This window comes from Anomalospiza imberbis, chromosome 3 (genome assembly GCF_031753505.1).
Source record: "Anomalospiza imberbis isolate Cuckoo-Finch-1a 21T00152 chromosome 3, ASM3175350v1, whole genome shotgun sequence".
Taxonomy (NCBI): Eukaryota; Metazoa; Chordata; class Aves; order Passeriformes; family Viduidae; genus Anomalospiza; species Anomalospiza imberbis.
In genome coordinates, this window is record NC_089683.1 from 90,760,189 (window position 1) to 90,784,822 (window position 24,634).

A 24,634-nucleotide genomic window follows, 5' to 3' on the forward strand; every position below is an offset into this window, starting at 1 on the left:
ATAAAATTTTAAGGTTTACTCGTTCTTATTTTTCATAAGATATTTACTGTCAGGTTGAAGGTGTTCATGGGACACAATCCCATGCCCTGTGCTCTAGAATAACCCTGTTTGAGTGGGGAGGTCGGAGCAGATGACCCACTGTGGTCCCTTCCAACCTGACTCGTTCTGTGATTCTGTGGAGATAATCCAACCAAAACAATTTTGATTAGTAAACCTTGCATAATGTTTCTGAGAGGGTGAAACTGCTTAATGCTTTAAACAGGTACCAGATTACAGTCATCAGCTGTTAAGTGTTCAGTAATATTTCTTCTCATAACTCAAGGTATTTTCCAAATATTTATTAGATTATGTAATTAAGGCTACTAAAGGATTGAACTGCGTTAACTGAGTAAGAGCAACCATTTATTTGTGTTCATATGTGCACATCTAAGTACACATTACATAAGTAGACTGGAGTAAGTAAATTTATATTTTCCTACATATAACTTAGTGCTACAAAGTCAGATGTGGAGAAGGGTGGTACTGGGAGAGCGGGTACAAGTTGTGGAAAAGAAGAGGCCATGTATTTGCTAGGGACAAGGTGGTCTTGTGAAAATTGGTTTTTTAAATGACCTGCACATGGGTGTGCTACTCAATGCTACTGAATGAGGATTCTTTTAACAAGTAGTCCATAGATTGTGTATGAAAATGTGGCAATATTTACTAGAACAGAAGCACATGGCTTGTGGAGAAGGTTTCAGGGTAGGAAGATGATACATTAAAGATCAAATTTTTCATATGTCTTATAAAGAAAATTTTAAAAACTTTTCTGGCCAGTGCTTTTGCAAACTTTATTAAGCTAGTAAGATTTTGAAGATTTACACTTCTGTGTGTTTTACTTAACTAACGTTCCCTCTTCTTGAAATTAAAGCCCAATTGCATTCCATCAGTGCAGAGCATTCTTTTGATATAAGTCACCCAATGTATCACCTTAAAAAGTTATGTGATACGTGCATAAATATTGGACTTGCAGATACATTCTTATAAAACCTATACTTTGTGTGCCACCCAGAAGGGACAATATATGTGCATATTTTCATGTCAACCATCTGACAACTGTAAGGTTTGCCACAAATTTATGTTTGCAAGCTGACCACAGCACTGAGCAGTCCATGTTCCCTGGGGTTGAACAATAATTGCACTATTTAATTATTTTTGAGTTGGTTTTGTTATATCCCTTATGAGAAGACCATCTGCTGTACAGTACCTTACCTCGCCCTGTGATACACTTCATAACTAATGAAATCAATATATTCCTGTAGTAATAGGAGCTTTCTCAGAGTACTGCATGCTTTACAGAAGAATCACAACTTCCAGGTATTCTTGTAATTTCCATGCTGGTACCCTTCTTATAAAAAACAAGGCTGCATTCATATTTAATGAAACTAAGCAGTAAAATTACCAAAAAATAGGCTATTTGATAGTGAGAAAAGCAAGTGATCATCAGCAGGGTGAGCGAGTCCACATGCATCTACAGCAAACTCATCATCCATCATCCTGCCATAGTGTTCCTTGGGTCTTTCCTCTGCATCCCTTGTGCAGTCATCTGTGATAAAGCTGTTACTGACCAGACATTTACTTGCCATAGTAATATCCAAGAAATAGTTAAAAGTTATAGGAAATTGAATTATTTCTTTTTATTAGCAACTCTATGCATTTATGATCTTGGTTTTCCAGTTCTTTAAAACATTTATATTTTCCTTTTTCTGTTTTTTTTCTTTTTTTTTTTCTTTTGTAATATGGAATGATCAGAAGCAAAGGATTTTGCTAAAAGGCCTTTAAAATCACTGCTTTGCCCCAAGAAAGGTTTATGGCGTTGTGGAAATAAAATATGCATGTGGAAAATAAATGGAAGCGCTTTAATTTTTTGAAGGACTTCTATAAAAGAGAATGGAGATTTTTAGAAACGTTTCATAGTTGTGGCATTCTGTGCCTTAGATACTCAACTGATAAATATCAAACTCTATTCTGTTCAAGTACTGCCTTGCTTCATTCAGTTGTGTTATTATAATGCATGTGCTTGTTAGCTACATACAATCCACCTCCTCTCTTTGTGAGTGATGCTTAAATATGTTTGATACATGAAATGTTTTTGGAAAATTGCAACAAGACAAGAAGGAATGTTATGTAGATGGAGTTTTGATGGTTTTGAAATATAGCTTAAACTGAATAGCTCAAGATGTGCAGTCATATTAAATCAATGCTGAAAAGTTACAACTCTAATAAATTGTATTTATGCTAATGGTTGAGTCTGATTTACTGCAGCCATTAAAAGTGAAGAATAGGGGCAATAGTCTCCTTAGAACTGCCATTTTCTCTATTTTCTATTTTATCCCTCTACAGTTCCACAAAATGTGCCAACTCCCTCAAGAGCTCACAGTATAAATGGTTACAGCATTGAGGTCACCTGGGACAAACCAGCTGGGGTCATAGGTGTAATTGAGAAGTACATTTTGAAAGCATATGAAGCGGATGGTCCCACTGTACCCATCACTAGTGCTGAGCTTGCTGACGCTGGTATGCTCACAGGTAAATGTTGTTAAGTTCCATTTTTTAGGCATATCTAATAACACAGGATAGTTATCCCTCCTTTTGTTGATCTATAAAATACTACTTGTCTGTTTTTGTGTATACACAGCATAGATAACGTTTGGAAAGGAAATTATTTGTGTCAGCATCCATGTAGTGATGTACTGATTTCAAAGAACAATAGAAATTAAGATACAGCACAAATACTAAAAAGCAATTCCCAAACTATTTATGATCTGGGGGAGAAATGCTTTTTTGTTTGCTTGTATTTGCTTAGTATATGTGATTTTTTAAAGCCCTTTTCCTACTGTTCCATCCAGTTCACCTAAATTATTTTGTGGGTCCCATATGATACTGGTTGACCTGATGTATGAAAGCATTTGATATAGCTGCCTAATGTTGATCATATAAACCTAACTGATTTCAGTGGGAACTAGCATACATTTGTGTTAATCAGATGCTGTGGTTCATGCCACTGAGATGTGGAGGTAGGTATTATGGAATTAAGAAATTCATGGGGTGAGAATGTTATAGAGGAAATTTTGGGACATTTCTTCCTGCCAGGATAGCATGGATCTGGCTTTCTGCTCCCTGTGAACAAACTGGCTTTTCTGGCTGCTACAAAGTTCCCTGGGAAGGAAGCACTTTAGAGACAAGAAGCTAGATTATGTTATGTGATGACTAAATGGAGCAATAGTGCAGACCAATAGATTCATTTTTATGATCTCTAGCATCAATTCTGTAATTCATAACAATTAAAAAAGTGGTAATGACGCAATGCTCTAAGCTGGTGCTTTGGTTTGGCTCAGGTTTGCGCTGTACAACAGTCTTGGAGAGTGTGTTAACCCTCAGGCAGTGTATTATTTCCTGAAGCCCAGGTAATAGATTTTACATAAGTATATATGGTTTGTATTGTTTCTCTGCCATAACCTATGTATACATTTCCAAGGGAAAAATTCTTTAATGACCTTCATTGATTTCAATGTTCTTTATCTATGCTATAAGACAATATAGATTATACTGGTAGAAAATAAAGACCGAGACACATGGATTAGGTGGCTTACTCACAGCTGATGGTCAGAACCAAAATGTTGTTTAACTTGTTTGGCATTGTGCCATCACTGTCTGTCAGGATTATAAAAATGTCTGCACCAGGCTGGACAGGTGAGAGGTTATCTGCCTGCAGCTTACAGGAGGTAGAAGAAGCAACATACCTTTACATTAAATGAAGACAGTAAATGGATCCTGGTTCTTTAGCCTATTACAGCAGATAAAATCATCAAGGTTGAAAGAGACGTGTAATACCATCAAGGCCCATCATCAACCCAACACCATGACTGTAACCCCTAAACCACATCACCTATCACCAGATCCAGACATCTCTTGAACACCTCCAGGAATGGTGATTCCACCACCTCCCTGGGCAGCCCATTCCAATGCCTGTCCACCCAAACAATGAAACTTTTTTCTAATATCTAATCTGAATCTCCCTTGCCTCAGTTTGAGGCCATTTCCTCTTGTCCTCTCACTGTAGGCACAGAAGAAGAGACCGTCCCCGACCTCACAACAGCCTCCCATCAGGGAGTTTTAGAGAGCTGTCAAATAATGCAAAATAAAATTATAGAATCGTAGATACCATGTTGGATGGGAGATCTAGGATCATCTGATCCAATCTTTCTTGGCAAAAGCACAGTCTAGACAAGATGGCCCAGCACCCTTTCCAGCTGAATCTTAAAGCATCCAGAGCTGGGGAATCCACCACTTCTTGGGAATTATTCCAGTGGCTGATTGTGCTCATTGTGAAATTTTTTGTCTTGTGTCCACTTGGATTCTCCCCAGGAGTAACTTGTGCCCATCACCCCTGGTCTTTTCCATGTGACTTGTTGCAAAAAGGGACTCTCCATCTTCCTTGTAGCCACCCTTTAAATACTGGAACATGGTGATATGATCTCTACTGATCCTTCTTTTCACAAGGCTGAACAAACCAAATTTTCTCAGTCTTTCCTTATTTGACAGGCTACCTAATCCTTTGATCATCTTTGTCACCTTTCTCTGGACTCTCTACAGCCTGTCCATATCTTTTTTGCACAGCAGAGACCAAAATGGAACACAGTGTTCTAAGTATAGCCTGACAAGAACTAAGTAGAGGGGAATAATGACTTCTTTATCTCTGCTGGAGATGTCCTTGTTGATGGAATCCAGCATGCTGTTGGCTTTGTTTTCCACAGCAGCGCACTGGCCACTCATATGACCCGAAGAATGTAAGAATGTCTGTATTCAAATACTGATCTATGTGACCATGTCAGAATATGACCCTGAGATGAGCTTAGTTGGTTGGAGCATGGTGCTAATGCTCTACACCAATGTATTGGTATCAATCTCTCTACAGGCCATTCACCTAAGAGCTGGACTCCATGAGTCTAGTGGGTCTCTTCCAACTCAGAATATTCTGTGATTGTTTAGATGCTCAGGAAGAAAGTGTAAGAAATGTGCTGAGCATAGAATGAGTCTTCCCGTTAGTACAAATTCAGCTGGTTGGTTGTGGAGTTCTTCAGCTGAAAGCTGCATCTGGACCATCCTGCTTAATGGGCTATGGTAGAATTATCTTTATTTTTCAATATATGTATTGTTTCTGTATCTGCTGTGGGAGTAATTGTTCCAGTTCAGTTTTGTGTGTGTAAGATGTGCTTCCTCTTGTTATTTGTAACTCCTGCCCAATAGTTTAATTATCACTTTTCAAGTTTTGGCATTTTATGAAATATATAATTCATGTCCTCATGGTGAGGTCAGAGCTGAGACAAATGTAAATTAAATCACCAATCCAAAGTAATTTATTGATTTAGAGAGGCCTACACATGTGAGCAAGTAAGGGGATATGGAGAACTAGTTACCCACAAATATGAGACTCCCAGGAGAAGGTGTATCGTTCCCTGATGAATTATCATTCCTAGTTAATCAAAAGTTAACGTAAACATAGAACCCTACAGAAGGTGCTGTCTTTGCTTACTTTTCAGTTTGCTGTGAATGAAATTTTTTGCTTGTTCTCTCTCTAATTTCAGGGACATTTCTTTAGAAATTCTTTTGTTGCATTCCATGAGAAAATGCTGCAGTAACCCAAACAGGCAAGTTTGCTAATGCAACAGCAGAAAGGTACCGCAGCTCTCGGTGAGATCACTTATGAAGAAACAATGGTATTTTTGCATGCCCTCCTTGAAATTTTCATTCCCTGTCAAGCCTAGCCACTGCTTATCTGCTGCTTGAAATGTATCTGAGGGCACTGACAACCCTTTGTCTTATTTTTTTCCTTGCAGCTTTTTAGGCCCATCTGTTGTGTTTCAGTTTATACTTTCACTGTAAATTCTTTTGAACAATTACAGTGGGGTCCTGAGTCATAACTGGAGAACAGTAGCAAAAAATTAGGAGCATTACCCATTTCTCAGAAGGCTGTACTGTGTGTGTCACATTCAGAAAAACCTCTTGTACCCTTGTCAAGAAGAAGAAAAGCTGAGCTAAATATTAAAAGTAAAATAGGTCTTTACATGACCATAATCCCACAGTCTCAGAGGCCTATTTCTGACTCCTCAGAAAGCAAAATCCTTCAAAATCTGACCCTTGTAATCTTCCAAAATGTCAAACTGTTTTTTCATTTTCATCCAAGAAAGGAGTATTCATCAGATTTAAATCCTTTAAATGAGGTTCTGACTGTTGAACCAGAAGTTTATTGGATAAGGTGATATATTTCAACATAGTGTTCAGTATCTGTATTCTAGGATGAGAGTATAAAGTTAGAGTGTAAGTTTTTGGGATTTGAAAAGTACCATGCTTACCCATCTTGCCTTCAGAGAAGCATGTAATAACAGTGATGCAGAGTAATAAAGGAAGTACAGAGTCACTGCATGTAAGAATTTTTTGCTAAAGGCTACATTGCTTTCTTCTGCATTACAATGCATCCCACATGCTGACACCAAAATTTGGAATATAAATCCGAATCAGTATTTAAACAAATGGAAGAAGCTTTAGAACACACTGTTTCAGTGTGGTCTGTAATCAGCTTTTGCTTCTACTTTCTTTTGGAATCCAGAAGATCACAGAGTCATTTGGGTTGGAAGGATTATCTAGTCCATTCTCCCAGCTCACGCAAGGTTGACTGGAGCACGTTTCCCAGAGCCACATCCAGTTGAGTTTTAAATATCTTCATAAATGGAGATACTTCTCTATGAGAAGCCTGTTCCAGGTTTGTCACCCTCACAGTAAAAAGTGATTTCCTGTGTTCAGTTGGATTTTAATTTTCTCCCCAGGGAAGTGGTAACAACACCAAACCTGCCAGAATTCAAGAAGCATTTGGGCCCTTGGACACATGGTGTTATTCTTGGGGTTGTCCTGTGCAGAGGCGGGAGCTGGACTCATCAATCACAGAATCATTTAGGTTGGAAAAGACCTCTAAGATCATCATGACCCATGATCCTTGTGGGTCCCTTGCAACTCAGGATATTCTCTGATACTGTGATTCATGTATTTCAATTTGTGTCCATTGACACTTGTCCTGTCACTGGGCACTACTTAGAATAGTTGGGTGCTGCTTTGTTCCCTCCCATAAGGTATTTATACATTTTGATAAATCACCCAGAGCCTTGTCTTTCCTGAGATGATCAGTCCCAGCTCTCTCACTCTCTCTCAGAAGAGATCTGCTTCAGTTTTTTTACCATCCTAGTGGCCCTTTTTGTATCATCCAGACTTGCTGGGGGTGCACACTTCCCCAATCATCAAAGTCATTGATAAAAGTGTTGAACAGTATCCCAGAACCCTGGGATACACCCCAGCTGTCTTGCCTCTGTGTTTTGTGCCACTGATCACAATTCTCTGATGCTTCTCTTGTCAAGCACGTGCAAAATCCCCATTTTATAATTCAGATTTCTCTCACTGTAGAATTCAGGAAATTGACCAGCCTCTAAACTGTGGGCTCTAATGACACCTACAAATAATAATGAAATAAAATGTGCTGCAAAAGAATTTGCAAAAAATTGATATTTATTTCTCTTAAAGATTTCTCTTTCAAATTAGTATGATTTCGCAGTTCATCCCACCTCTGTCATTGCTGCAATAGCCGAGGACTGATGTTGTGGCTGCACACGTGTTAATGAGAAAATTGTGGTCGACAGCTGCCATTCCCTCCTTCCTGTGACACGTGTTTGCAATTACTTTTCACCTTTTAGTCTTTTATGCTCAGCAGATGAATATCTCAGGAAAAGTTAATTTAATAATTTAATATGGTTAATCAAAGTGTCTGAGCTGTGCTGTGGTTTTGAAAGCTCTCTAGCTGGAGAGTCTCTTAGAAGAGGAGACTGCCAGTGACAGATCAGCCAGGGCTGGACAGTGGGGCCATAGCACTGGGGGAAGCTCGCTGCCATGCCAGCCTGGCAAATGCCCATGCTCTGGCAAGTGCTGTCAGCTGAGAGATTGTCCCTCTCAGGGAGAGCTCTGCCAGTCTCCTGCCTAAGCAGCCTGTGGCTTTGGGACCGGCCTCTGCACCCTGAGTGCTCCCTCTGACAGGATTTGGGTGTCACTGTCTGAGATGGATATTAGAAAATGCTGTTTCTCTCAGGCTTATTTCATCTGTGTGGGATGAAATGAGCAGTTTATCACCAATGGGGAGTTTGCATGAAGGTGTTGGTGAATTGCTTGAGCAATACTGTCATGCACTTGAAATTACTTGAAAGCTCTTGGTTTGCACAAATATTTTACACTCAAAGCATTCCTATACTGCAGTTAATGAGATTTTTAAAATTGATGGAAAGGGATTATTATAAACCAACTAAGATAAATGTATTTAGGACCAGAGCACTAGGAAGACTCCCAAATCCCTGCTCCAAACTGACCCAAATTTCTAACACTGTAAAACTTCATATGTATATAAGAATGTTTTGCTGGGGCAGCTACTGCAACATGGGGTAGCTGATAGACCCATCTGTGCCCATTCGGTTTCTGTGAGTTGTCAGATGGTGCTTGAGCTCCTAGTGACTCTAAGTCAGAGTGGCAGAATGTAGGTTCCCTTCTTCTTTCATTTAGCTGGCTTTAGCAGACTACTGGCATATTTTTCAATATATGAATTTAAAAACAAATTATATTAATATTCTACAGTATTAAGATTCAAACTTGATTGAGTTTAGACCTAAATGAATCTTGTTTACCATCCAATGCTGTTGTATAAATTTATTCCTACAAAATGTAAATTGTGTGATTAAATAAATCTAAGCATTTTATCAAAATTACATCAACTCTTAGATACATAACCATATTTTTAGTAATAAAAAGAAGTTAATTTATTAATATTTTAGGCTAGAAAGGATTATTGTGTTTTTATAGACATATTTAAAAAATCTGCAAAAAAGTAAACAGTATTTCTTTGTCTGTTTACAAACTTTGAAAGATAATCTAAGCATTTTATCAAAATTACATCAACTCTTAGATACATAACCATATTTTTAGCAATAAAAAGAAGTTAATTTATTAATATTTTAGGCTAGAAAGGATTATTTTGTTTTTATAGACATATTAAAAAAATCTGCAAAAAAGTAAACAGTATTTCTTTGTCTGTTTACAAACTTTGAAAGATAATCATACTGCAGAAAATAAGCAATGATTAAGTTATTTGGAATGATCAAGGTTTAAACAGTGATAGATATTACGAAACCAGTACTCTCTGTGGTTAATTAACTCTTGGTGGAAAATTGCACTGTTCAGTTAAAGTTTTCTGCAAACTGAAGCAGCTGGAGAGTTCCTGTGCTATGGGGTATGCAACAGGTTTTCTTGAACCACTGCAAACTGAATTGCATCTTCAAAGACAGTGGAGCTTGTATATGGTTTGTTCTGAAGTATTTCTGTTGGGAAAAAAGGGTCTTTCAAGCCACCTAAATGCAGTAACTAAAGTAAAACTTTTGTTTGTTCTTATAAGCCAAAGAGTTGGAATAGGTGCCCTCGTGTTGAGTAGTTCTTCATTTTATGACTCATACTGTACTTAGTTAGAAGATGCTTTAAAAATGCAGATGTATGTGACAGATTGATGTGCACGGGCTTTCGGTTCAGAAATGCATATGTGGAAGAGACATGTACTTAAACAGTTTTTGCTGCAATCTGTCAAAAACAAAGTCACTTGAGGACTTCCTTTTCTGATCAGTGGACTGTGATTAAGTGTACTGTGGCAATGATGCATCTCGACACACAAGTGACTTAGTTGGACAGATGCTGTATGACCTCGGGCATTCAAGTTATCTAAATAATCTGGGTTTGGGGCGGAGAGATGTGGTAATGTTTGTTTTAAAGGCTTAGACAGGAATGAAGGTAAATCTAAAGGTCAAGTGTTGTTTCAGTTGTAGGAGGTGTATTTCAAAATAGGTCCTCATGAAATAGCATGTTAGGGAGAAAACAATGAAAAAATTTGGCAAAGAAAAGTCTTTTTGGCAAAATAATACCCTCAGTTTTTCTGAATATTAGAACAGAATATTAGCCCTCATAGTGTAGTGGTAAACCATTATTTTTATGAGAAGTTAATTTTCCACTCAAAATCTGTTAGATTGCTGTGGAATATGGCTGTGCTGTCTCAATATATGAGAACTCACTTTGAGAGGTACTGAACATGTCTGCCTCATGGAGAAGTGAAGGGAAAAAAGCTGGATATGGAATATTCTTATATACTGTATACATAAGAACGTTGAATGGAGTGGACATAAATATGCAACTACCTCTGACTAGTCCACACATCCATTTTACCATAAATTCATTGTTGACCCCTTTGCTATTGCCCATATCCATGTTGTTATCCCTTTTCTGCTAGAATGAGCCTAGCATTTTCTCTCTTGCACAACTCTAAACCTTGACTTTCAATATTGCAAATAATTAAAGACCATTTAAATAAAAGTATAGACAATTAAATACTAGTTTTGCATATAAAGTGCGCTTAATGTTCTAGGTGTGATTCCAGATCACTCTTTTAGACTGTTAACTTTATATTCATATTTAACAAATGACATTATTCAGTTTCATGGGGTCACTGTGTCAAAATGTCTGTGTTAGAACTTTAATTTATTTCCAAAGGTTCTTTGGGCAGATAGGAGTGGTGTGTTGAAATGATTTAGCATCTCCACTTCCCCATGTGGATTTTAAGGATTTGAATGTAGTCTACGATGTAAATTTTGAGTCTAGGTGGACTCAGCTGCTCTGTAGTGGCAGACTGAATGCATGGGACCCATATCCCAAATGTGTGGGGCTGACCCTCTTCTTAAATATTGATGATGTCTCTAATCCTGTCTCCTGATCAACCTGACAATTTATCCACCTCTCTCCTGTTAGCATTAATAGAATGCATGCAAGTGTGGCCAAATTTTGCTTTGTTAGCACACCATCTTGGAAAGCCTGATGGACTCTTATCAGATCAGCAATTATTGAGTATAGACAAGAGATGCCAGTCTGAGAGTGTGATAATTGAGGAGTTAGGGAAAGTTTTTTTAAAGCTGTCAACCAACTTCATTGGATCATAGGCTGTTTTTTGCTGCAAAATTTATTTTGCTGTTCTTTAAATTAATTTGCATGTATCAGTGATGATCTTTGCTGTGGGATTGCTGACTTTGTATTTCAGCATAGTCAGGTGCTGAGTGTAAATTTCACTGACTGACTGAAAGTGCAGGGGAAATGAGTGGGTAATGAGAGCAGAGCAGCCAGTTCTTTAATTGAATTAAAAGCTGGGTGACACCAATGCAGACACCTGTCCAATTACAGACAGGCCAAGGTGTTTACCATTGCTGTACAAGCGATTTGAAGATGACAGAAATCTTTCCGCCCACAGATTAACATAATGAAGGAGAACAGATTACAGTGGATTCTGGCCAAACAGATAGGATGGCAGCTGAGAAAAAAGTAGTTTGCTGAAGTATGTAAATAAAATCTGTGCACTTTCTCTTGCCTACCTATGCACATCTGTTTCTTTGTTGAAAAAGAAATAGTGCAAGAGTACACGTGAAGGAAAAACATTAATTAGGAAATGAAAAAAATATTTTTTAAGCTGATGCCTTTGCTGAATGAATTTTTTTAACAAAAACCTCTTGTAGAAAAAGGGTTTATTTGTTTGCTTTTTGTTCATGCAAATTCTCTCAGCCTTTCACAAGCCTACCTATGCAATGGGAAGTCTGTTGTGCTACAAGTGCTTCATATAAAATCTCTCTACTTTGTCAAAAGTAAACGAAACAGTCCAATCCAAACCTTCTACACGTCTTGACATCTTTTTGGATATGTCTGATATTGTGTAACAGCTCTCAGTGCCCGAAGCCATTGGTAACCCTACAGGATGTCTTCCATGAGGAAATGCAAGGAGCGTTAATTCACTGCTTCATAAGAAACAAATGCTACAAGTGCTAAATGTACAAATCAAACTAAATTGCTTCCTAAAACACCACAGAGTGAATAGAGAGATGGTGTATATACAATGCCATGCTCCTCTTGGCCAGGAACTTACGAATGTCACAGTTAGAGGGTTTGGTTCCTGCTTGTATTTATTTGTGGAGGTAATTCCCAAAGCACCTTTTATGGTTTCCTAGGTTTAACCATCTATGATCTGGAAATAAGTGGAAATACTGTCTTGTGTAGAAAAGATGGTGTTTTGACCAATGGAATTTCTGTGATGCAAAATTTAGTGTAGCTTCCAATACTTTACAGGCATAGTAATGCCTGAAGGGGAGCCATACAAGAATTCTGAAAAGGAATTTCTTGCAAGGGAATGTAGTGAAAGGACAAGGGGTAGTGTCTTTAATCTGAAAGGGTTTAGATTAGATATTGGGAATATTAGATTCACTGTGGGCATGGTGAAGCACTGGAACAGGTTGCCTAGAGAAGCTGTGAATGCCTGATCCCTGGCAGTGTTCAACATCAGGCTGAATTGGACTCTGAGCAATCTGGTCTAGTGGGAAGTGTCACTGCCCATGGCAGGGGGTTGGGACCAGATGATCTTTATGGTCCCTTTCAACCCAGACCATTCTATGAAAACATTATTTCCTATTTTCTGTCTTTTTGATGGCTCTTAAAAATATTCTCCATCCATCACAGGAAAATTACAGGGACATTTCTTTGGTGGTGACCGACACAGCATTCTTTTTCTCTCCTGTCACACTTAGATTGCATGTCAGTACAGCTCTCCCCTGTTAACTGGGGATTTGCAAAATCAAAACTTTAATCAGAGCAAGCAGATGCTGGTCAACTGATTTTATTTTAACACTACTTTGATATAAAAGTGATTATTTCTGAATATTTCTCCATTTGTATGAGTAGACGTGCACCCCAGAGAATTTAAATAGAAAGATCATTGTTATGCCAACCTTTGAAGTTTTTGATTGATTGCAAGAAAAAGCATAAATATTACTAATTCAGTGAAAGCTAATCTCATATTTTCCATGTGAACACACCTTTTACTAAACACAATATAAACTTGTACAGACTGATGGCTCAACTCAGAAAATAATATATTTGTGCTGTAGGTGTTAGTTTCCAACATCAAATTCTCCGTGCCCTTTTTGTGATTATAAAGAGCTTATGTGGGTAATTTTTTTTTAATGAAACGTAGTTATGTAGCATTCTGTTAGTGTAGCAGCCCAGTGAAGAGCGATAAGGACTAATTTTAGCTACCTGTTTGTGTACATGTAATGCTGAGGGGATTTTCAGGCTTCTTGTACTGTGGGACAATTGACTAGAAACTACAGTTCTTTGGCATGCTGTTGTTTTTTAAGCTGATTTGCAAATTCCCAGTGTTGGGCAGTTTTGAAAGAACATTGTTTGCTATAAATTTTATTTTTTAATGAAACACCATATCAATTTTGCTAGAGCTGTGACAGTCGAGATGGGAACATGTTTGAAATAAAACTTGGCATGAATTGGCCTTCTTTTAATTACTTCTGTATTTAGATTTTATATTACTTTGTTGTTGGACTTATTTTGAAATGGGAACTGCTGATGTTTCTTAAAAGGACTCTAAACTAAATTTTTCCCCTTGCAATCCTTCTGTATATGATAGTTCAAAATGTTGCAAAACTTCCTAAACTGGTAAGCAGTGATTATTGTTTCTTATAACAAGGAGCTGATTGATAATGTGAGAATTTAGTAACTTCACTAACATAAGCAGGACCTGAAATAGAATAAGGCCCCAGATCTTTTCTTCTTGTAGAACTTTGGGTACTGTGTCACCTGAATTATGTTACTGTTGTTAGTGCAGCAAATGTATGGTCTATATGCTGCTACTGCATGGAAGACAAGTGGGATGTTTCATAAAAAAAGAGATTTCAGTTTATGGATGAATAGGGACATTGTTGGAGAGGATGCATAAAAAAAAAAAAAACTTGTTCTGAGAGACAGTGAAAATTCCTTGAAAAACAAAATTAATAACAGAAAAAACTTAAAGACAGGGATTAAAAAAAAAACCTCCTTCATTGTCACATTACACCTCTGTTTTGCAGTAGTATCTGTTTCAGTGGGCATAAATAAACAAACACAGGTGCATCTTTAGTACTAAAAATGGAATAAAATATTTTTGCTCTTTAATTATTTTGTGAAATTTAAGTCATGGATAATAGGACCAAAACCTTAAATATTTTTTCTTTTACACTTGTGACAGTGGGAGCCCGTGATACAAAAGTTTATTTTCCCTCTGCATGTGTCTGCATGCAATCAGTCTGTACACTGTGCATGCATAATACCTTGTTTTCTTGTGTTGCAGGCTTGTTAAGGGGCTTGCATCCCTTCACAAACTATGCTGTAACCCTAACTGCTTGCACTTTGGCTGGCTGTACTGAGAGCTTGCATGCATTGAACATCTCCACTCCACAAGAAGGTAAAGTAATTTCAAAGGTCTTGACTTCCACATTTCAGTCATGAATAATAAAACAGGAGAAGAGCTAAACGCTGCAAAGCCATTTGCTGGAAAACCCCAACCTAATTTGATGACAAAGTGCATTGCCAGACCATAATTGCTCCATTTTTTGGGGGGTGCGAAAATGAATCAAACTCCATACCCTTTAATGACATGCATCTTTAATAGCTGTAATGCAGATTAATGGGCTTTTTAATTGCTGTTACATTGTTCATGCAAGAGCCTTGTCATTAATATGAAGCATCTGAAAGATTAATGAAAGCTTCCTCATTTTACTATGGCTCAGAAGTAAATCTAGAGACAGTCTGACTAAAAAGAATTGATTGTATAGCACAGTATGAAATTGAGAATCAAATGGTTGATTTCCATGGTTTCTTTTAACCACTAAACACCAGCAATAGGCAACAATTATTTCAGTGTGATGAAACTGCCAAATGCCAATTGAGTTATTTATTAATTGCTGTTCAGATTTTCCCTTTTTTTTCCTAAACACTTTTACATGTTGTGCTCAGACTTAAAGGTTGTGAGTAAAAATTAATGCTTTCTATGCTTACATGAAGATCTAAGGCACAAAGAAAGAAAAAATGCATTCAGTTCTGACTTTACAGTCTAGGCTGATGTGTTTTGCACATCATTTACCAGAAAAAAAATGCCCTAAAAATACAAGTGAAATATCTAACTTCATTCTCAATTAAACATAAAGTTCACATCTCCCGGTTCTGTCATCTTAAAGCCATATTAATCCAGTTAAAATAATCAGTTACTCCAAATCTACACCAGTAGAATAATGAAGACTTTGACATGTATTTATTGGACAGTAGTTAATCTTCCACGATGCAAAGTCGTTTTCAAAATTCCCTCCCACCATCCCACAGTTCTTTGTTTTATCTTCTCATGTAAACTAGGTTGTAATATAGTACCAATAAAGAAAATAAAATTTGGCATGAAGTCATGTGAATTATAGCCATAATAATTAAAAGGATGCTGAAGTATTTAACTGCTGCCAAAGCAGGTTGTTTTGCAAGGTATTGTCTTGATGAGGACAGTGCTGAAAATTGCAGACTAGCATTGCTAGAACAGAGTTTGGTATGTTAGTAACTGCCAGCAGCACCAGTCAAACCAAAAACCAGTTATTGCCCCTTGGATGTTCAAGATATACTGAGATTGTCTGGTGGCATTGACCATTAAAGGCTACAGCCTCTGACAGCCAAATACTTAATGGACCCTGTCATATAAACATGAAACACATTATTTCAATACTTGTGTATTTATTTCTGCTGTGACATAGCAATTAAAAATAAATTGTTTATGTCCTATTTTCTCAGCTTAGTGAATAAAGCAGACATCCTTACCTATCATAATGGAATGGTTTAGGCAAGAGTAGATTTTTTTTTTTCTCAGAGATTGAATAAAGCCATAGGGAACGTGTGTTTTATCCCTCAGAAGAATTGAACAAAAAGTCAATGTGTGGAATTTCTATTTTTGGATGCTCTTGTTGCGTGCTCTTAGTAACAATAAATTGGTGATACAGAAGACAGACACCATATCACACCCTCCAGCTATCCCTGTTTCCCTATTGAAACATTCATTACTTTATATTGTTTTCACATTGCCAGGCACTGCTAGTTATTGTTTTAAATTGCTAGCACAGAGCTTGTAAATTACAAGATATTTCTCCCAGACTAAGGTCTCAGTTCTGTTCCCCTTGTGATATTCACTGGAATTCCTTATGCTTCTAATGTATAACTCACTGGGACAGTGAAAGAACTCGACTCTTAAATTATTATTCATTGCCAACTTCCAGTATATTATATACATAAAATCTACATTAAACAAACATCACTAAGTGTATTGAATTATGAAAAATATGAAACAAGGGTAGTGCCTAAGAACACATCACCTGCATTGGTGGTTAGAGTGATCACTTTATAGTTAGGAATAAAAACCATGAAAGAAGAAAAAAAAAATCCATATTAAAAAAAGGACTGCACTAAAATCCTGTACCTCTCAGCTTGATCAGTGTTACCAAGCTGGAAAGGCAAAATTATAGAAGCATAATTATTCTCCTAAAAACAAAAAATATATTTCTGTCTTTCACAGAACTTTCTGTTTGGGTAGAAATCACATAATATAGGAGACTTCTCAAAATTCTGGTATGTTGCAGGCAGATATAAAATCTTTTCTGAAATTTCAACGGGTAGTAACTTCTGGTAGTAACTTCTCATTGAAATCTTTATTATTTGTGGAAAGACAATATAGTATAACTTTACCCATTTTTTCACCAGCCCCTGAAGATGTGCAATCACCCACAGCAATATCCTTTCCCACATTCCTGCTGATGAGTTGGAGTCCACCCAAAACACCAAATGGTATTATTACACAATATACTTTATATATGAATGGGATACCAATTTACTCTGGAAATGGAACTAAGTATATCGTAAAAGGTGAGTTCTCTGCTTGGTAGTATGTCAGATGGGTATCTCATGGTTGCAATGAACAATTGTATGATTAACCCCTTCTTATTTCAGAGGAAAGAAAAATAATTCTAAAATTGGCTGGATGCACTTTAAGCCCTGATGGGTTTAATATTTTAAAGCATCTTACTCTTTGTTGAGACTCATAGAAATTAACATCACCACGGATGGTGGAGCTAAATTTTGTGCCTTTTTCACAGGATCTGGCTCATCTTTTTAATGGTTTTATAACATTTTGATCTCATACCATCCAGCTCTCAAAGCAAATAAACTGCCAACTGTTGAAGAAATTATAAGCAGGTTTAATAGTTTTTTCTTACTGTCTTCCTTAAATATTCTTAATTAGAGAGATAACACATTGCTTATCTGAATAGCCTCTAATTCATTTATTAAAAATATAAAAAAATAATCTGTTTTCTTCTGATAATAGATGTGCCATGTGCCAATAGCCAAATTATATCAATACTCTTAAACTGTTACACTGAAGTTAAGTGCCCATTACTTGGCAATACAGTGAAGCATGGTAATCTGGCTCTCTATTTTAATGTAATTGGTGTAATTTAATGAATTATCCAAATTACTTGTTCAGACATTATGCAAACAACAACAACAACAACAATAATAATAATAAAGAACCAAAACAAAATAAATAAAACCCCAACAACAACAACAAAACAAACAATAAATCCCCAAACAACCAAAAAAAACAAAAAGAAAACATGGTGCTAGAAGTGCCATGCCTCAGCATAAGCACTATTGTGGACCCATCAGAATTTGTATATCTTGGTTGGTATGAGAGAAAATAAAGCATTTCTTATTGGACAACTTGGGAGGAAAAGGGTACCAAGGCCCTACTTTCTTTTTAATGTAAGGCCTTAAAATTCAAAGCCATTTCTGCATCTTGAGTCAGTATCAAACATATTTAAAAATTCATATAGTTCAAATTTCTTTGCCTTGCACAGGCCATAAGGTACTGGTGTGGTGGGTCAGTTTTGACACTGAAAAATGAATCCAGTTACAGAACCTCCTGAAGGCTGTTGATGATCGCTATAATAAATAGTGCACACTTTAAGTCAAACTTTTTCATTCTGTATTCAAAGGTAATGGATTTTTCGTAACCATAGTAACCTTAGTGTATTTCTGGATAAATACATGAGGTATATACATTCTGGTTTTATTTTTGAATATAAACTACCACATTATGTATTACTAATAATATGAAAAATAGGATATAGGTTAGCATAATGACAGCTCAAACTAGTGTGCATTTTTCTTCTGCAAAAAATAAATATTTATCAAAAGTGTAGATTCAATTAATTTCTCCCTCATCTCCCCAGTTTTCTGGTATTCTTGCAGTGCCATTTATCTTTTTTTTTGCAAGATTTCCATTAATCTCTCATTGTCATATCATAGCACTGTTCTTAAAATTTTTGAAGTGCAAATAGTTGTGCTTCCAATCTTACTAAAATCATTACTGAAATTTCATGATAGGTCCATCATTTAACCAAAATGTTCATCTGCAACCTAGTTATAAATGGGCAAATGATGCAAATGTTCACCATAATGTTGGTTGGTTGGTTTAGATTCATGTCGGCTTGCAGTCTGAATTATATCCAAAACAAATGCTTATTGATAAAAATTACAGTCAAGTAAGTTTTACAATTCTTCTTTGAAAATATAGAAAAGCATAAGGCTTCTACCCTTAAATCTTGAGTGATATGTCAGAATACTTTCAGCTGAAGTAGTCAGAAAAGGAATCTCATCTGATTCATAAGTTTCCTAGAGAAGCTCTTGTTGCTTTTATGTAGAAATTATTTATTTATATTTTACTAGAAATTTTTATATTATTGATCTTATTGAGAATATCATGACTTTGATTTCAATTAACCTAAGACATGGATCTAAAGAAAGCAGAAAGTCCTAACTTATTCAAAAGAGAAGGCTGGATCAGATCATGTTACCATAAGCTGTACGCCACAAGACCTGCTCTTTTCTAGGTGTTGTGGAGATCAATCTGTTTACTTTGGATCCATTTTTTGTAGCTGCCAGTGCTTCCCTCTGCCTGAGGGAGAAGTGGCAATGTGATCCAGCAGGCTGGGATTTGGGTCACTAGAAATCCCAGTCCTTGTGAATCGGGTTTATTCAAGATCTTGCTTAGATTTGCATCTATCTTTAATTTGACCTTATTTTGCTTCCTTTCAGAGCCCAAGATTTTCCACTTTGTAGGCTAGATTTAAAAGAGGTATAACATGATTTCTTTTTTATTTCCCCATGAGCTACAGTTTTGGTAGCTGGAGCTTTTGGTTTTAGAGTATTGTGTTTTACACATCTTGGCTTTTTCCATATAATTATCCATTTGTTTCCAGCATTTATGCTAGCCCTGTTGGTGACTTATTGCCACAGCCTAATATACTATTGACACTAAACAGAGAGACAAAGTTCATTGTCTCTGACATCTGCTTCCTATTTACTCACCAAAATTATTTTCCTCATTTAGGAATGATATGACTTAGTTCCTGGCCAGTAGTCTATACCAGAAAGCCATAGATTCTTTCTGTGTTTTTGAAGTGCTGTATCTATTGAAATGTGATGGCTTTCTAAACTTTTCTTTTTAAGATGACATAAATTCTGTTTAAAAATTAGTACTTTACTGACTTTCATTTCAGACCATGGAAATTGCAATCAGTTCAGGCTAGTCAATCCATAACTTGAGGAGGGATGTGTTTTCTCAACACCATAATGGCAAATATATTGTTAGATTAATTTCTGATCTTGACAGTTGTTGAGGGCTTGAAATACTCATTGATTTTCATGGAAATTCAAGTGTTTGTTTCCTCTAGGGGTTGAGCTGTAATTAAAAAGGAAACCCTTTAAAAGCACATATGGCAAATGTACACTTTACCACATTGAAAAAGGAGACCCATTAGGCATCCATCATCCATTAGTGCCTTTAAATATTTCCCCCAAATTGACAAATTTGGTTTCTGTGTTGTGAGTAATAAAACACTGAAATGAGCCAGCCCCTCTACCACAACACCTGTATTGTCTGCCTCTGATTTTTCTGCCTCCTAATGCATTGGCTTTATGTGGTGTATGTTCTACTTGCTCATGCAATCTGGCTTGTATTTCACATCCTATATTCCAGTGAAAGCCTAATCTCTCCAAGGGATGAGCCCGGAGGAAATAGTCCCAGAGCCCAGGTTGAACTTCAGCTGTGTGAATCCATGCCCCTGTATTTTTGCTTTCAGTTGCTCTGTGTGTGAGTGCAGAAGCTCCTGTAACCAAGACCATCATCTGCAGCTCAGGAGAGTAGTTGCAATAGGGTTCTGCTCCCCAGACCTTACTGTTCTGTAGATGACTAGCAGCTGTGAGGAGCTGGAGAAGCTTGTACAGTTATCTTCAGAGCTCTTAACATATTGATCTTAAAAAGGCTTTTGATTTTAGGAGAAGTTGAGCTGGTTTTCCCTGGCAACAGGAAAATATTCTTCTCATTCAAATACTCACAGACAAACCCGAAGTTTCTACTTGAAACATGGAAAATTCTTAATGTAATTATTTTAAAGATACTTTTAAATTTATGCAAGCTATCTCTTCTTGTCTTCTCTTTTGTTTAAATTAGTTCATAAATTTTCTACCTGCCTTAGATGAAAGGGGCAAGAGGGTCGGTTTTCTCCTGAAAAGTACTCGACTGCAGTGGCCTGAGCTGGTGATGCCAATACCACCAGCAGAAGGGTGATCTAATAAATGCAGAATGTTATGGCATAAGCAGAGGTGATCACATGAGACCCAAGTGCCCAGGCTTTTTTTTCTTTTTCTTTTTTTTTTTTTTTTTTTTTTTTTGTGGGCAGGGAACCTTATTGATGTGAAGAAACTTTAGAAAAAAGGTTAGAACAAAATATTTGTGTATTAAAAGCTGAGCATTTGATGGACTGAGAAATGGTGTTCATTGTCTAACATGTTTACAAAGGGAAAATACTTTGTGGATACACTAGAAAACAAAACAACACAAAAAAGTGTGAATCTATTTTTGCTCTGAGCTTGGCATTGAGGATGGATGTCTGCATTTTCTGCAGCACTAGGTACTTGACAATGTTAACAAATTGGGTTCATATAATTTTCCTAGCAGAATCTAATGGTTCTTATCATGAATCTTTAAAAGGAAGATATTCTTACTAAGACTGAGCTGTATGAAACTTATTTTTCTCTGCCAACCTGAAAGAAGGGCTTCCAGTTTTTCAGGAAAGAAATCGTGTCACCTATGTTACAAGGGCAGACACTCAACTGAGTTAAACAAGTAGAGAGTTATCCTAAATTGCATGTCCAAGAGTTTATAAAAAAATGTGACAGAGTACTTTGTGCCAGGTTTGTGGGCAAAATATTAACGAGAGCCTTGGAAAAGGTGAGAAAGAGCTGTCTTCACAATTTTTTTTCTAAGAGCATGAACTAAGCTTTAGCTTATTCAAATTGTTCTTTGACCTGAGTATGGAAAGGGTGATCCCACAAAACCAGGTTAGAATGGCAGCCTTGTTTTACTGCAAGGAAGAGACAGATGTTTGACATCTGTTCAGTCATCAGGGCTTAACATATCAGAAATTTAAAAATGGGAGAATCCAAAATTAGTACCTGTATTTTTTGTTGCTCTAAACCACAGCGATTACAGTACACATCATGTACAGCCATGTGCAATGACTACATTTTACAGAAAAGTTGGCAAAGTTTTTGGTCATTTATACCCCATGAATACTACTGCTTGTTTTAAATGAGGGCTCATGATAATAAAAGCAGAATCCATCATAATATCAGTATTGAACTGATTGCCAAGTGAAACAATTTGAGCAAGAAAATCCACAGATTTGTATGTAGAAGATAATTGCAGTAAGATGTATCACTGCAAGAGGCTGAACCACTCAGAAGAAAATCCTTATCTTAGTTTTAAGGGGTTCTTTTGGTTACTTTTCGCAGTTTTCAGCTATAGTCATGTTTAAGAACAATAGTTCCTAACCCTAAGGATTTGCCTTCCTTTGTTTTAGGTCCTACTCAAGGTTGACAGGCAGCTTTTGCCTTAAAGGACAAACAATAGAGAGATTCTATAGTCCTCTGGTATGAGTTTATTTCCCATCTTCCAGGTGGCAGTGAAATACTTATAACTACCAAATGTAATCAGTCTGTTCTTTCACTACAGGTTTTTTTGAAAGAGTTGTTTGCTATCAAATGCAATATTAGTGCTAGATTTATAGCTATTATAACCCTGAATGTCACAATTCCTCGTTTTTTTGTGAAACAGAGACTTCTTTAGCACCATGGTGAGCAATAAAAGTCAGTCTTCACTTCTTTGCAGTTAGAAGTGGTTATCTGAAACATCTTGTACACGACCCAATGAGACATGGCCCAGTGTCTGACCCATATTTTTGGGTTTTGTACCACTGTGCCACGGTGCAAGGCGGACACCTTACATTTGGTTTAGCAACACATGCAGCTAGTAAGTCATATAGGATGGCTTATGAAGAATGCCTGGCGCTCCAGGCTTTATTCTGGCCCTGGCATGCATTTAAGTGAACATCTAGAGGTGCACCTGGCACTAGAGGGCAGGGCACGCCAACCGTACAGGAGAAGCTGCCTTCCTCTGAAAGTTCTAGGCCTGTAAGAAGGCACATTTGATACACCTGAAGTGGCAACGCTGACATTGCCGGTGACCGGTGCTATTGTAATTAATTCCACAGACCCAGAATGCAGATTCAGCAGGCACAAAACCAAAGGGCAAATGGGCTGTCTGAGCCTGGTGTTCCGGTATTTCAAACTCAGACAGAGAGATCTGGTGCACTCATTGGACTTAATAATACACATCTGGGGAATTTAGAGGGAAGGGGGGCAGGGGAAGGGTAAAGGCATTATGTTTATTTGTAGCAGCTCTGTTGTATCATTTTCTATTGCAATGCATTAGTGCAGTGTTAAATAAAATCTGCTTATTTAAAATCCTTTTAAATAGTGTTTAAATATTTCCTGCTGATACAATCTGCTAAAGTAGTTATCCTTGCTGCAGATTTCAGTTAACCTTGTCGCAGATATTAAGCCTGAAGCTACACAGACTTTTAGGGACCTTGATTATAGAGCAAAACCTAATGGTGTCATTATAAAACCACAGCTGGACAAGCTTCTGGAGTCCTTGTCCTTTGATCAGATTTGGGTAACACAGCAAGCCAGGAGAGAACTCACGCTAACCCTGCTGGAATTGCTGAGCTCTCAGGTTACTTGAGTACCACTTTCTAAAAATTAAAATGCAACACAAATTATTAAATGAGAGTGATTGGGACCTTCCAATCTTCTGTATGTACCAAAGTGAACTGGAGCAAAATAGCTTCTCCAGAGCTAATAGCTGTAGAACAGGGAGAGTGTTTATTCTATCCTTTCCCTTCTGGCGCATAAGAATTATTCTGGCTATGGGCTTTGTTTTCTAAACAAAGAGAAGAAAAGCACTGATTTCCTGACTTGTCTAAATTCCATGATAAGAAATTAAGCCCGTAAAAATGTAAAACTGCCAGATTATTTTTTTCTGTGATATTGCTTGAAAATATTTGTCAGAATTAGGCATCTGTAAGCTTTTTGTTCTGTATTTTCTCCTTCAATGTCTAAGTTGGTAGAGCAGATTTAAAGATGATGAAATATCTTCAGAAGAGAGTGTCTACCAAGAAGGACACATTTAAATGAAGAGTTCATTGAGTTCAATTTGTAAAATGTGAATTTACAGCCTTACAGCCCTTTTTCTTTTTTTTTTTAAATCCATCAGCAGAACTTACTTCTTAATGTCCACATATAATTGCCTTGTAGGTGTTCTGCACTGGCATGTGGATTTGTAGGTCTGCTCCAAGATACTCTCTTTGCAGTTAGATAGCAAATTCTTATTTTGCTACTTTCTGAGACCAGGTTGTTGTAACGTTGTGTGAACCTCTCGGGTAAACTGGCCAAATCTTGTCTTCTTTGCTCTTGGATTTTTCTGAAAGGCTAATCTCTTTCTCTGCATTTTGTCTTTAGTGAGTGAGAGCTTTACATCAAGTGTCATAGTTTGTCTTTGTGAGCTGTTGTCTCATGGTGACCGCTTTTTGTTACTAAATATAATGAGAACTCCTTTAAAATTTTCAAGAGCTAGAATATGCTTTCTTGGCCATGTTGTGCTCATAGCCTGAAGTAGTTTTCGTGGGATCTTATTTTTAGCAGTATGCCTGGTAATTATGGTTTGCCTGAAGCTGGTAAAACAAAATTGTGGCTTCTGACCGGTTTTGATTTTTCTGAAAAAATGGACACATAAGCTTATTGTTTAAAACAAATTTTCATCCAGTCACAATGCTTTAGAAAACATCAGAAACTATGCAAGGTTTTGTGTTGAAATTATAAATAATATATTGATCAAGATAAACATCTCCCCTTTTCTAAAAGATTTTTTTTGTTTTGCCAGGATCATTCTGAGATACTTGGCAAATGATTTATGCTTAGTTTCAGGTAATGCTGGATTCAGGTAAATAAAGATATGACACCTCTTGCACAGATGGACTAAGCCCAAACTTGCTGCTTCTACATGAATCTGTAGATATCCATTTCTGAGGACACATCTCACTTAGCCATAACTCAATAGGCTTGGATAGAGTGAGGCAGCCTTCTTGGTATTTCCAACTGCATAGTGAAACTTCTT

At 37.0% G+C, this 24,634-nt stretch overlaps 1 protein-coding gene across 16 annotated transcripts in view; it reads left to right on the plus strand.

Moving 5' to 3' along the window:
• USH2A (usherin) overlaps positions 1-24,634 on the plus strand; it is a 392,736-nt gene that overhangs the window by 164,744 nt on the left and 203,358 nt on the right. For all 16 annotated transcript variants that reach the window (XM_068185676.1, XM_068185675.1, XM_068185673.1 and 13 more), the window contains 3 exons: positions 2,383-2,568; positions 14,321-14,434; positions 16,759-16,920. In XM_068185676.1, coding sequence (XP_068041777.1) covers positions 2,383-2,568; positions 14,321-14,434; positions 16,759-16,920 — 462 coding nt within the window. The remainder of the gene's footprint in view (positions 1-2,382; positions 2,569-14,320; positions 14,435-16,758; positions 16,921-24,634) is intronic.